The 14,328-nt window shown below is 52.2% G+C and overlaps 1 protein-coding gene across 1 annotated transcript in view; it reads right to left on the bottom strand.

Annotated features, from left to right (window-relative positions):
• LOC142311741 (uncharacterized) overlaps positions 1-12,076 on the bottom strand; it is a 39,514-nt gene extending 27,438 nt beyond the window's left edge. Inside the window, exons 1-3 of the mRNA XM_075350414.1 lie at positions 11,974-12,076; positions 4,347-4,473; positions 3,863-3,949 (exon numbers count right to left, since the gene is read on the bottom strand). Of these exons, the coding sequence (XP_075206529.1) occupies positions 3,863-3,949; positions 4,347-4,439 (180 nt within the window). The 5' untranslated portion in view covers positions 4,440-4,473; positions 11,974-12,076. The remainder of the gene's footprint in view (positions 1-3,862; positions 3,950-4,346; positions 4,474-11,973) is intronic.
• Between the last annotated feature and the right edge of the window lie 2,252 nt (positions 12,077-14,328).

Raw genomic sequence — 14,328 nt, 5'->3', positions numbered from 1 at the left:
CGCCTTGGGGGCGGTTCCTCCGGCGGTCTTTTTAGGACGTGACTTAGACCGCCATGAATCAGAGTTCCTCTGGCCCTTCTGTGGCCTGTTGGACGTGGAGAACTGGGACCTGGCTGAGGGCCGAAAGGACCTAAACCTCGGTTGTATCTTTCGTTGCTGAGGTCTGTTTGGTTTGGACTGGGGTAAGGACGAGTCCTTTCCCTTGGATTGTTTAATAATTTCATCCAATTGCTCGCCCAGCAGACGGTCGCCAGAAAATGGCAAACCGGTTAAGAACTTCTTGGAAGCAGAATCTGCCTTCCATTCGCGTAGCCACATGGCCCTGCGGACTGCCACCGAATTGGCGGATGCTACCGCTGTACGGCTCGCAGAGTCCAGGACGGCGTTCATGGCGTAGGACGAAAAAGCCGACGCCTGAGAGGTCAAAGACACAACCTGCGGAGTAGAGGCACGTGTGACTGCATTAATCTCAGACAGACAAGCTGAGATAGCTTGGAGTGCCCATACGGCTGCGAATGCCGGAGCAAAAGACGCGCCTATGGCTTCATAGATGGATTTCATCAGGAGCTCTATTTGCCTGTCAGTGGCATCCTTGAGCGATGAACCATCTGCCACTGCTACTATGGATCTAGCCGCCAGTCTAGAGACTGGAGGATCCACCTTGGGACACTGAGCCCAACCCTTAACTACGTCAGGGGGGAAGGGGTAACGTGTGTCATTAAGGCGCTTAGTAAAGCGCTTGTCCGGAAATGCTCGGTGCTTCTGGACCGCATCTCTGAAGTTGGAGTGATCGAAAAACGCACTCCGTGTACGTTTGGGAAACCTAAATTGGTGTTTCTCCTGCTGTGAAGCTGACTCCTCTATCGGTGGAGTTGGAGGAGAAAGTTCTAGCACCTGGTTGATGGACGCTATAAGGTCATTTACTATGGCGTCCCCTTCAGGTGTATCAAGATTGAGAGCAACGTCAGGATCAGAGCCCTGATCTGCAACCTCCGCTTCATCCTCCAGAGAGTCCTCATGCTGAGACCCTGAGCAGTGTGATGAAGTCGAGGGAAGTTCCCAGCGAGCCCGCTTAGCCGGTCTGGGACTGCGGTCCGTGTCGGAGTCCTCACCGTGGGACCTAGGAGTCACCCCAGGAGCACTTTGCTGCGCCGTCCGAGGGGGGCCTGGGGGCAATGATTCAACAGTGCCCGGGGCCTGTGTTACCGGTCTGGACTGCAAAGCTTCTAGTATCTTAGCAGACCATCTGTCCATAGACTGAGCCATGGATTGTGAAAGTGACTCAGAAAGTTTCTCAGCCAACACTGCAAACTCTGTCCCTGCCACCTGGACAGTGGAGGCCGGTGGTTCTACCTGGGCCGAGGGTCCCACCAGTGCCTGAGGCTCCGGCTGAGTGAGTGTCACAGGGGCCGAGCATTGCACACAATGAGGGTAGGTGGAACCTGCAGGTAACATAGCCGCACAAGAGGTACAGGTTGCAAAATAAGCCTGTGCCTTGGCACCCTTGCTTTTTGCGGACGACATGCTGTTGTCTCCTCTTAGAGCAATCAGTGAGGGTATATAGCCAAAAACAAATAATGCGGCCGAACAGAGCAAATGTATACAATATATAGATATATATATATACACTTCGGCACCCAGGGGGGCCAGCACCTGGTAACCGGTGCGGCTTACCGACCGCCCAAAGCGGTTGTGTGTCCACCAGATTCCCTGCCTGGGCCTCCCAGAGCTGTGGAGCTCGGTCTGAAGTTCTCCACCGGCAGAAGTGATTATAACAATGGCTGCCAGCGTTCTCAGAGGAGGAGGGAGCCGTGGGCGTGACTCATAAAGTGCGGGAATCTGGTGCCCCACAGTGCTCAGTGAGGGGGGAGGAGGATACCTAAGTATGCTCCAGCCCTCACCGCTGACGTCCAGTCTAGCGTCCTGCCCTTACCCCTGACTGGCAGGTCCGGGGGCGGGAGTATGTGGTACTAGGCCGCAGAAGCCGGGGACTAAATTTAGTAACGCGGCCGGCAAACAGGCGCGGTCGGCGCGGTAGTCCCGGCGACACAAAACACACAGCAGCAGCTGCAGCGTCTGTTACACAGGCGCTCTATGCGCCGTCCCCAAGGGGACACAGAGTACCTCTGAGAAGCAGGGCCTGTCCCTGATGATACCCGGTCTCCTGTCCGTCAGATTCCCCCAGGGGCTGCGGAGGGAGCCCGGTCCCAGTGCATGGTGACCGGTTAGGATCCCACTTCTCCCAGAGCCTCTAAGGGATGGGGAAGGATAACGGCATGTGGCTCCAGCCTTTGTACCCGCAATGGGTACCTCAACCTTAACAGCACCGCCGACCATAGTGGGGTGAGAAGGGAGCATGCCGGGAGCCCTGTTAGGGGCCCTCTTTTCTTCCATCCGATAAAGTCAGCAGCTGCTGCTGACTAAAATGTGGAGCTTGCGTGAATGTGTGCCTCCTTCAACACAAAGCAAAAAACTGATGGGCCCGTGATGCACGGGAGGGTGTATAGGCAGAGGGGAGGGGTTACACTTTTTAAAGTGTAATACTTTGTGTGGCCTCCGGAGGCAGAAGCTATACATCCAATTGTCTGGGTCTCCCAATGGAGCGACAAAGAAAAATAAATAAATAACTGTGACCGTAAATAGCCGGAGTGAGGTCACCGGTGATTGCGCGGCTCACTCATTCATGTATAGACGCACAGACCAGGTCTGTGATTGGTTGAAGTTAGATGCTGGGGGTGCGTCTGACTGCAACTAATCACAGCTCAAAGCAGTGAATATGAAATGAGTGAGGAAGTGGAGGAGCCGCGGGAGCGTACAGTCATAATATACCGCGCCTGCTCCCATCCCCCTATCCCCACCACAATTTAAGTGCCGTCCAGATACCGTGGATCAATTCCAGGTATCTAGTGACAGGTGGACCTGCAGGGTATCTGGGAGTCCGCCTGTCACTAGGGTGAAAACCGTAGCAAAAGCGCTAAAAAGAATTGACATGTTCATTCTTTTTAGGACGCAGCCACACCGGAGCTGGTTCACAAAACCGTCAGGAAAAAATCATGACTTGTCTGTGTGTGTGTACGAGATTTCAGAAATCTCAGACTTTGCTGGGACTGTAAAAAGCAGCATTTTATTAGCATGGATTTGCATAAAACCAAGGCAAATCTGTAGCTAAAAAAACGCTGCAAAAACGCCCTGTGTGAACATAGCCTAACACTTAGGGCGGCTTTGCACGTTGCGACATCGCACGTGCGATGTTGGTGGGGTCAAATCGAAAGTGACGCACATCCGGCGTCACTTTCGACATCGTACTGTGTAAATGCTAGATGATACGATGAACGAGCGCAAAAACGTCGTTATCGTATCATCGTTGCATTCACCAACATTTCCATAATGCCGGTGCCGCGACAGGTACGATGTTGTTCCTCGTTCCTGCGGCAGCACACATCGCTGTGTATGAAGCCGCAGGAGCGAGGAACATCTCCTTACCTGCCGCCGGCGGCTATACGGAAGGAAGGAGGTGGGCGGGATTTTTACATCCTGCTCATCTCCGCCCCTGTGCCGCTATCGGCCGCCTGCCGTGTGACGTCGCTATGACGCCGCACGACCCGCCCCCATAGGAAGGTCGCCGGCCAGAGCGACGGTCGCAGGGCAGGTGAGTGCATGTGAAGCTGGCGTAGCGATAATTTTCGCTACGCCAGCTTTCACAAGATATTGTACCTGCGACGGGGGCGTGGACTATCGCGTGCGACATTGCAGCATCGGCTTGCGATGTCGCAACGTGCAAAGCCCACCTTATTTTTAGGTGTTCGCCCATGGAAGAATCTTCAAATCTGGCAGATGATGGCGTCTGTGAGACTTTATTTACCGAGTGATCAGCAGTATCCAGGCTCGGTTTGCCATATTCATGTCGGTAGTTCTGCATGTCTCTCGCCGGTCTGTTAACGAAGTTGCTCTGTAAAGATAAGAACCAAAATCTCCTCAGCATCAAGTCACGTGGACGTGCCTAACCTAACGTAAGAGTGCAACTCACAGCGATTCATTGATTTTTGCATGGGAAACTATCATGAGCGGGCTGTTGCTGTAGTCTGTGTTTTTAAGATCTCTGATTGCTGTCAGTAAATGGGAAAATTTTTGTTTCTGGTAAATGCAATAGCTAAGAGTTTGTCTAGGATAAACCCATGGTTAATGGCTATGTCTTCCTGTTTTCTGCCAGCAAGCAAAAGATCTTGTGAGGAAGTAAAAGTAAAGGCAAAACTTTCTGATGATTCAGTAGGTGCCACATGGCGACATTTCTGGGATGGGAGTACCGGCCTTTCACCAGTGTTTTAATATGGGAGGCAGGGTCATACCCGATGCTTCTGCTTCTTTTCGGGGGGCTCCTCATCTTCCCAGGTGGAGTCATAATCTGAATTCCATGACTCATCCATATTGAATCGAAACATAATGAAGATGTGAAAATTCTTATCGTCCTGCAATCTGAAAAGGAAACGTGTAGATTCAGTAAAATGCCATCAACCCAGCACCTGGTGGTTTAGAAATGTTACCGTTATTCAGATAGGGCTATAGCACTTCGTTAGATTGCTATGTTCAGCTTTACTACAGGCTGTAAAGTGAGATGACATTCCTTTCCAGGGTGGAGTGTGACCTGTGTGCTGACATCTAGTGGTCAGTGAAAACACGGCAAGGCCTGTCCAGGAAATAGTGGAGACATCACTGGCTGTTCATACCCCTTAGGCTAAGTTCACACTTCCGTTTTACATTAGTCACAATCCATCCTTTTGAGAAGCAATTGAATCCTGCAGAGCTTCAGACTTGTATTAATGACGGATTGTCACTGATGGCCTTGCTTTGCATCCGCTATGCGACTGATCAGTTGTGAAATGACTGACAGTCGGGTGGAAGCAACACAGAATGTAACGTTTGTCTGTGCGGTGAAGATGGGGGCGGTAGTGCTGGTGTGTGTGCGGTGATGATGGGGGCGGTAGTGCTGGTGTGTGTGCGGTGATGATGGGGGCGGTAGTGCCGGGGTGTGTGCGGTGAAGATGGGGGTGGTAGTGCCGGGGTGTGTGCGGTGATGATGGGGGCGGTAGTGCTGGTGTGTGTGCGGTGATGATGGGGGCGGTAGTGCTGGTGTGTGCGGTGATGATGGGGGCGGTAGTGCCGGGGTGTGTGCAGTGATGATGGGGGAGGTAGTGCCGGGGTGTGCGCGGTGATGATGGGGGCGGTAGTGCCGGGGTGTGTGCGGTGAAAATGGGGGCGATAGTGCCGGTGTGTGTGCGGTGATGATGGGGGCGGTAGTGCCGGTGTGTGTGCGGTGATGATGGGGGCGGTAGTGCTGGTGTGTGCGGTGATGATGGGGGCGGTAGTGCCGGGGTGTGTGTGGTGATGATGGGGGCGGTAGTGCCGGTGTGTGCGGTGATGATTGGGGCAGTAGTGCCGGTGTGTGCGGTGATAATGGGGGCGATAGTGCCGATGTGTGCGGTGATGACGGGGGCAGTAGTGCCGGTGTGTGCGGTGATGATGGGGGCTCTCCCTCTCTCTCCCCTTTGCCAGGTAACGGATCCGGCCCATTAGTTGTACCACAATCTGCAACATATTAGTCACATCAGCCACAAAACTGATTGTGACTGATCCAAAATAACGGAAGTGTGAACTTGGCCTTCACGGCCAGGATATGTGGAATATGCTGGCACCTGTAGTTCCATTCAGGCCAACAAATCTGAAGGACAGCGCTGTTGTGTCTCACGTAGAGTGTAATTTGTGTATATATACATAAAATATGATGTGTAATGAGCCTGCACCATTTAATGAAGTGAAACAGAACCATATCCTTGTCCTCATGTGTGCAGACAGCCATCTAATACAAAAGTAGATATGGGTATGGTCACATGGAGTTATTTTTGGAGGTTTTCGTGTAGAAACTTTAGAATATAACGGGTACATTCTGTGTGTGATGCACAAGGATAGAACACCATCATAAAAAGAAATGTCTGACTGAGGCCTGAGGTGGATAAAAAAAGAATCCTTTATCAGTACCGATATACCAGAACAGACAGTGACATTGTAGTCCAGGAAAGCTGGGTGACAAGCCCTATAAAAGATGTAATAAAGTCCATGTTGGTCTTGCCCAGCTGTTCTAAGCCTATGAATGACAAATCTGCCTACTTGACTAAGGCGGGCTTTGCACGTTGTGACATCGCAAGCCGATGCTGCGATGTCGCACGCGATAGTCCCCGCCCCCGTCGCAGGTACGATAACGTGTGATAGCTGGCGTAGCGAAAATTATCGCTACGCCAGCTTCACATGCACTCACCCGCCCTGCGACCGTCGCTCTGGCCGGCAACCCGCCTCCTTCCTAACGGGGCGGGTCGTATGGCGTCATAGCGACGTCACACGGCAGGCGGCCAATAGCGGCGGAGGGGCGGAGATGAGCAGGATGTAAACATCCCGCCCACCTCCTTCCTTCCGCATATCCTACGGAAGCCGCGGTGACGCCGGTAGGAGATGTTCCTCGCTATTGCGACTTCACACACAGCAATGTGTGCTGCCGCAGGAACGAGGAACAACATCGGACCGTCGCGTCAGCGTAATTATGGATTACGCCGACGCTGCACCGATGATACGATTACGACGATTTTGCACTCGTTAATCGTATCATCTAGGCTTTACACACTACGATGTCGCATGCGATGCCGGATGTGCGTCACTTTCAATTTGTCTCCACCGACATCGCACCTGCGATGTCGTAGTGTGCAAAGCCGCCCTTAGGCTATGTGCGCACATTGCATACTGGCCCTGCAGAAATTTCTGCAGCGATTTGAACAGCACACGTGCACTTCAAATCGCTACAGAAACAAAAGCCGATTTCATGCGCTCTGCATGTAGCCCCTCCCATCCCCTCCCATAGACAGAGCAGGGACTTCATGCAGAGCGCACGAAAGAAGTGACATGTCACTTCTTAGAACGCGCGCTTCGGGCAGAAGCCAAAGCGCTGCGCTCTAATACGCCATGTGTGCACGGCCCCTGCACAATCTCCATAGATTATGCTGGGGACGCAGGACGCATGCAGTTACGCTGCGGTGCAGATCGCAGCGTAACTGCATGCAATTACGCAACGTGCACACATAGCCTAAGACGAGATGAGGGGTGGAGTTGATTTATTAATATATAATTAGTTATTCAGGAGCCAGGGAAGCTGAGTGACAACCATTTGATAGCTGTTCGGCCATTTTAAACTGTCACACAGCTTTTCTATAAACAGATATAGTGGATACAGCAATCCTTGGGAAACTTTTTTCCCTATATTTTTATGATTTCTGCAAGGTATAATGAGCAACAGACCGGCCCAGATTTTCCTGTGTTACTCATAATGTAACAAGATGAAGCAGAGCTGATGTTACACCAAATCTGCCCAGGTATCCCGGTCCACGCTTCCTTCTTGCTCTTCCTGGATTCCTGGTGATCCTTTCCAGTCCTCACGAACCCACGTGCCTTCCTGCATCAATGCCCAGGGTCCATTTGCCCATCCGGACCTGGGGCTTAGAGGATCCACCTCACTTGATGAGTCCTACTCCTTACAGTTCAGTTTGTCAGAGCTGAGCAGCACTCCTAGTTCTACATAGAAATCGTAGTGTCCTATACTTAAAGGGAACCTGTCACCAGTTTTTCGGCCTATAAGCTGTGGCCAACACCAGTGGGCTCTTATATATTATACAGCATTCTAACATGCTGTATATAAGAGACCAGGCCGCTGTGTAGAACATAAAAATCACTTTATAATTCCACCTAACAGTCACGCTGCGGTGGAGTTGGGCCTTATGGGCGTCTCCGTTGTCCGGTGCTGGCGCCGCCTCTTTCGGCCATCTTTGTCTTCCTTCTTCTGTACCCGGGGTGCATAACGCGTCTACGTCATCCACACTCGCCAGAAAATTGAGGTCCTGCGCAGGCGCACTTTGATCTGCCCTGTGCAGGGCAGATCAAAGTATTGTAGTGCGCATGCGCGGGACCGGCAAATGTGTATGATGTAGGACGCGACATGGACACAGGCTTCAGAACAAAAATGGCTGAAAGAGGTGGCGCCGACACCGGACAACGGAGCGTGACCGTTAGGTAAGTATTAAAAAAAGGGTTTTTTATGTTCTACACAGCGGCCTGGGCTCTTATATACAGCATGTTAGAATGCTGTATATAAGAGCCCGGTGGTGGTGGCCGCAGCTTATAGGCCGAAAAAGTGGTGACAGGTTCCCTTTAACAGTCTTACTTCCCCCTCAAAAAATATATTCAATGGAGTCATGGCACATACTACTGATGGCAAGCCTTCCGACTTGATATGTATTGCGGTATAATAAAAACCAAAACAGTAATTGAACCCTTACGCAAACCCCATAGTGCTCTTGTGACGCCCTGGACTAGCCAGGTAGTCACAGACATAACAACACACCCCCCCTCCCCCTAGACAGTCACAACAGTCAAACAAAAACCCTTGTTGCCTCCCTCCAGGGTCTGATGTCCACACCAAGTGGGGCGGAGCCAGGCGGTTGGCCCCACCCACCGAGGAGTTCACAGGTCTGGAGGCGGGAAAACAGTCAGTCTAGTTTTAAAGGTGAAAGTGAGAGGACACAAACTGTCGGTGTCTGGGTAGGGGCCCAGACACAAACAGCAAGGTTGGCAGACGGTGGTGGCCGTCTGCAGGAGTTAGTGAATCTCTGCAGAGCCGTAGGACCGGGGTCGGGCGTTGGCCCGCTGGTACCGAACCGGGGAGCGGAGTGAAGCTAAGCACACAAGCAGGCCCATCGGACCCCGACTAGGCTTGGAGCCGCCAACAACGGTCAAATCCGAGTGTGACCGGAACCCCAGGGGTTTCCAAACAACCAAGACCCGTCAGAAGGCAACAGTCCACACCGAGAGGATATACAGCCACCGCCATAGGCTAGAGATCCAAGGGCCAGCGCCTGCGGGCAAAACGGGCTCCTACGGCACCTATACGCCGGGGAGCGGACTACCGGTGGGCAACCACAGGAGTCAGAACATTCTAACAGGTGCAGGGAAAGACAGCCACCATCAGCCGTCCGGGGAGAGCACAACACTGCAGCCAGCTGCGGGACCCGTCCATCCAGCCGTTTGGTTTACCAGAAACTCTGTCATTGACTGCCTGAGTGAGTACACCAGTGCCATCCAGCACCGCGCCGCGCTGCCCCTGCAACCCTGCATCCCAGCCATCCAGCCTCCCCGTTACACCACCGGGCCCTGGGATCACCAACCCCTACCCACGGAGGGACAACATCCTAGCTGCTCCCTACCATCTCTCCCGGGATCCCCGTCACCAGCAGCGGTGGTGCTAATAATCACCACGACCCGTGGGTGGCGTCACGAACTATCTCCCAAAACAAACCACCCCCCTTTTCACTCGTGGACGAGGAGCGCTGCTCGAGTCCCCGGGTCCGGCCCACCGCTCGAGCCACCGAGCAGCAGCAGAAGCCCCGGACCCGAGCGTTGCGAGCGCGTCCCCTCCGCCCGCGACAACTTGGCGTCACAAACAGGATAGAACCAGTCTACCTACCGGTAGAAGTGCGCCTTGCAGTCCCCGCCGGCGGTGTCCGGCCAAAAAATTTGAAGTGCCGCCATCTTTGGCGCGAAGATTTCCCGCTCAAGCGTCTTCCCCGAGCAGGGAAGGCGCGAAAGTCAAGCCTCGCCCCCAAAGAGGAAGTGCTAGAAAGAACCAAGGGGGGACGGGAAAAAGATGTCCGTGCCTGGCGGAGGAGCGCTGGCCGCAGGAGCGGCGGTGCTTAACGACCGCATGTAATTAGCACTACAGAGTGCAGGGACGCCAGGACTCTGCCGGAACACGTTCCTGGATCCAGCAGCAAGATGTGCCAGGAACTCCAGGCCAAGGTCCACTCCATGATGGCGGAGTGGACGTCGGAGAAGAAAGGCCTGATCGCAACCGTGCGGGCATCTGGAGTGGAGGTGGTCTCAGAGGAGCGGGTAAGCGACCCACGCCCCTATGTCTCCGAGGGAATGGCCGCTGCGTCTGAGGGGCCCGGCCTGCTGCCATCCACTACGCCACCTTCCTCACTGCCCACGCCCGCGGTCCACCGCCCTGACCGACCCGTTACCCCTGTCACCGGTAGCGGAGCCTGCAGCATCTGTGGGAGAAGGCCCGGACCCTACCATTGTCACCGCCCTGGCACCCGTCCTGGCTTTCATCCTGGCCGCAACGGAGGTGATCCTCGATCAGACGCCAGCACCGCAAGTTACGCTGACCACTCCCAGACACCCAGCCTCGGCCGTGGCACCGCGGGGATGTAGCTGCCAAGCGGCAGAGCAGGCCAGAACATTCTAACAGGTGCAGGGAAAGACAACCACCATCAGCCGTCCGGGGAGAGCACAACACTGCAGCCGGCTGCGGGACCCGTCCATCAAGCCGTTTGGCTTACCAGAGACTCTGTCATTGACTTCCTGAGTGAGTACACCAGTGCCATCCGGCACCGCGCCGCGCTGCCCCTGCAACCCTGCATCCCAGCCTCCCCGTTACACCACCGGGCCCTGGGATCACCAACCCCTACCCACGGAGGGGACAACATCCTAGCTGCTCCCTACCATCTCTCCCGGGATCCCAGTCACCAGCAGCGGTGGTGCTAATAATCACCATGACCCGTGGGTGGCGTCACAAACTATCTCCCAAAACAAACCACCCCCCTTTTCACTCGTGGACGAGGAGCGCTGCTCGAGTCCCCGGGTCCGGCCCACCGCTCGAGCCACCGAGCAGCAGCAGATGCCCCGGACCCGAGCGTGGCGAGCGCGTCCCCTCCGCCCGCGACACTCTCATCCACTATTATACCCCATAAAATATGATGCCACCAAGAATGTCCCCCATGCACAGTATGATGACCCCAATGTCTGTCCCCCAAAACAGTAAGAAAGTATAATGTCCTCTGCTTCCCAACAGACTATGATGCCCCTACAGTGCCCCCCCCAAAGAGTAATGTTTCCACACACAAGTGGTCCCCACAGTGACCAACAACAAGGTACGATACCCCAGCCTTTCCCCACAGTATGATTCCCCCTTTGTCTCTGACATAGTATGATGGCCCCCACAGCCCCACATACGGTACTATGCTTCCACACACCCCTATAAATGTTTCAAGCCTCCTACACACACAGAGACAGTATGATACTGGAATTAAAAAAACAAAATAGACCGTTCACCTAGCCCAATTTCTCTGATGCGCTGCTCCAGGCAAGCGCCATCTGTGATATCATTGCACTTAGGCTAGTTTCACACATCCGGCTTTTCGCCAGTTTGCTGGTTCCGGCGCACGCCAGTACAGTGTATACAGTACAGTGGCAGCACGACAAGCTCCGGTGACATGCTGTCATGTGATCGGAGCATGTGACCCGGAAGTTACAGCGCTGCCACTGTACTATATACACTGTACTGGCATGCGCCGGAACCGGCAAAAAGCCGGATGTGTGAAACCGGCCTTAGTGCGTTGAGGCTGACTGGTGGAGCAGGGAGCCGATGGCTCCTTCTTCCACCATTGTATTCAGCTATTTTGTATCTGCACATTGATGAAAATACAGAAACTGGACGAAGGTAGGGGGCAGTGCCATTTTGCACCTGGCCCTTTTCAATACATGCCCCATATCAGCAGACAGCCGCCATTAGCAGTATGGTAGTGATATTCGGGTGCACACCATCAAGTGGACTTGGTGGTCCCAAAACACATCCGAAATTAGAGAAAGTCGCACACCAAAGGACTGTTCAACCAAATGTATATACAGCCAAGATGCAGCATTTCGGTCATACTTTAGCCTTCATCAAGCCTGTTTCTACTTTTGGATCTGCTTTATGGTTTGTCACAGTTGACATCATATCTTACAGTGTTATCTGTGGTCTTACATAGGACTGCAGGTAAATATACGATAGTAGCTTAACACAGAGCCCTGCTTCTAAAGCCAGAACTATGCACTTACCTCTCTTATAGGACAATGGAGGAGTACAGGTGAGTTTCTGAAGTGAAGATATTAAGGGGCAAACTGAAATGAAACTTTTACCCTGATTACCGACAAGTGCAAACTTCAGCCTTGAGTTTCACTTTCTATTTCTAAGAAATCCACATTCTCCACCTATTAAAGGGACAGTGCTGCCTAGGCACATGATATAGGGCGGACGTGTGATGCTCAGGGGAACTCCAGTGCAAAAACTGTATCTGATGCCAGCAGCAATGTCCATTACCACATCCGTCATGTAGAGAAAGAAGACTGTGGAAATCACATGTATACCATGATCCAAATTATTATGCAAATTCGATGTAAGTGTCATAGCGATTACATTTTTTTTTTTACAATGAAACTCGTTGATGGTACTGTGTCTCAGCGTTCTTTGGATCACTGAAATCAATCTCAGATACCTGTGATAATTAGTTTGCCAGGTGAGCCCAGTATAAGGAAAACTGGATGTTCCACAATATTAAGCAGGCCACAGTTTTCAAGTTTCATGGGAAAGAAAAAGGATCTCTCTGCTGCCGAAAAGCATCAAATACTGCAATGCCTTGTACAAGGGATGAAAACATTAGATATTTCACGAAAACATAAGCGTGATCATCGTACAGCGGAACCTCGGTTTACGAGTAACTTGGTGTGCGAGTATTTCGCTATACGAGCAAAGCTTGCTGTAAATTTGTAACAGTTTAAGAGCAAGCTTTGCTGTTCGAGCAAATGCCGCACACGCTTCCGGTTCCATACTTTCACCGCGCTCTGACCCGCTCTTGGAGTCCACACAAACACACACACACATATATTATGCTCACCTTACCTTCCGTTCCCTCGCCGGCCTCCAGGGTCTTGTAGTTTGCCGTTACAGGATTTGAATCGGATAACCATGGCGACGATGGAGAAACTTCTGCTGTCAGCCGCTTCTCAAAGGCAGCGCACTGACAAATCAGAGGCAAGCGGCTCATGCCTTCGACGTCAGCGCGCAGGCAGCGGAAGCTCCGGCATCGGTCGCAATGGTTACCCAATACACATCCTGTACCGGCGGACTACAAGAACCAGGAGGCCGACGAGGGAACGGAAGGTAAGGTGAGCATAATGTGTGTGTGTGTGTGTGTGTGTGTGTTTGTGCGTATGTGGAATGGCACAATAGGGGACCAGCAGTTGCGTAACTAGAGTTTGATGGGCCCCGATGCAAAGTTTGGACCTGGGCCCCCCCAACCGTACACGACACTCGGGGTACAGGATAGTGTCGCTGACACTTGGCTCTTTCCTTCAGCACCCAGGTTTCCTATGATCTGAAATCTCTTTCTATCAGCAGCTTTCTTATGTTCTGCTTTACATCTTGTCCTCATCATGTGCTTCCCCATGCTCTGCTATACATCTTTCCCTCAGCACGCAGCTTTCCCATGATATCAGAGCATGAGAAAAGCTGGGTGCTGAGGTGCTGAGGGAAAGAACCTCTTTTACTCAGCACAAAACTTTCCCATGCCATGCTTTATCTTTGTCCACTTCGTATATAGTAATCCAAATACTATAATGATCCTCACATAGCCTTCCATATAGTATAATGGGTCTCACATAACCCTTCATATATTATAATGCACCTCCCATAGACCTCCATGTATTATAATACACTTCACATAGTCCTCCATATAGTATAGTGTAAAGCATAGTCCTCCATATAATACACATCCTCGATTTAAGATAATGCACATCCCATAGTCCTCCATATAAGGCACACCCCATAATCCTCAATCTAGTATAATGCACACTCCATAATCCTCCATATAAATGCACACACCATAATCCTCCATATAAATGCACACAACATAATCCTCCATATAGTATAATGCACCCCTACAGACCTCTGGCCACTGTTTACTCACTGATTAAAAAAAATAAAAACATGTCCTCACCAGAGGCGCAGCTAGGGTTTCAGCTCAGAGCTTGTGTAGACACCCGTATTTTTGTCCTGAGTACGATCTGACATAACATTGGATCGCACTCTGACCAATGTTATCCAATGAGGCAGTGGTTATGTTCAATTTTGTTCTTGGACCAAGTGGTCTGGGAAAAAAAAATTGCAGCGTGCATGCGCACAATGATACAGTTAAGTGTAGCGGCAGGGCCGTAGTTGGGGTTCATGCTGCCCCTACCAGTGAATCAGTCTGAAGCCTCATGCCGATGTGGCTAGAAGTATGCAAATTGCACACTTGTGGTCACATGACAGCCACTCTCACCGCCGGCACTGGAAAACCCTGACAGCTCGCTGTGCGCATGCAATAAGCATTCACTAGTCTGCAGTTACAAGCCGTTAAACTGCCAATCAGCTTC

The sequence above is a fragment of the Anomaloglossus baeobatrachus genome, chromosome 5 (genome assembly GCF_048569485.1).
Source record: "Anomaloglossus baeobatrachus isolate aAnoBae1 chromosome 5, aAnoBae1.hap1, whole genome shotgun sequence".
NCBI lineage: Eukaryota > Metazoa > Chordata > Amphibia > Anura > Aromobatidae > Anomaloglossus > Anomaloglossus baeobatrachus.
The sequence above is the reverse complement of the archived record's forward strand: the minus strand, read 5'-3'. Positions and strand labels throughout refer to the sequence as shown.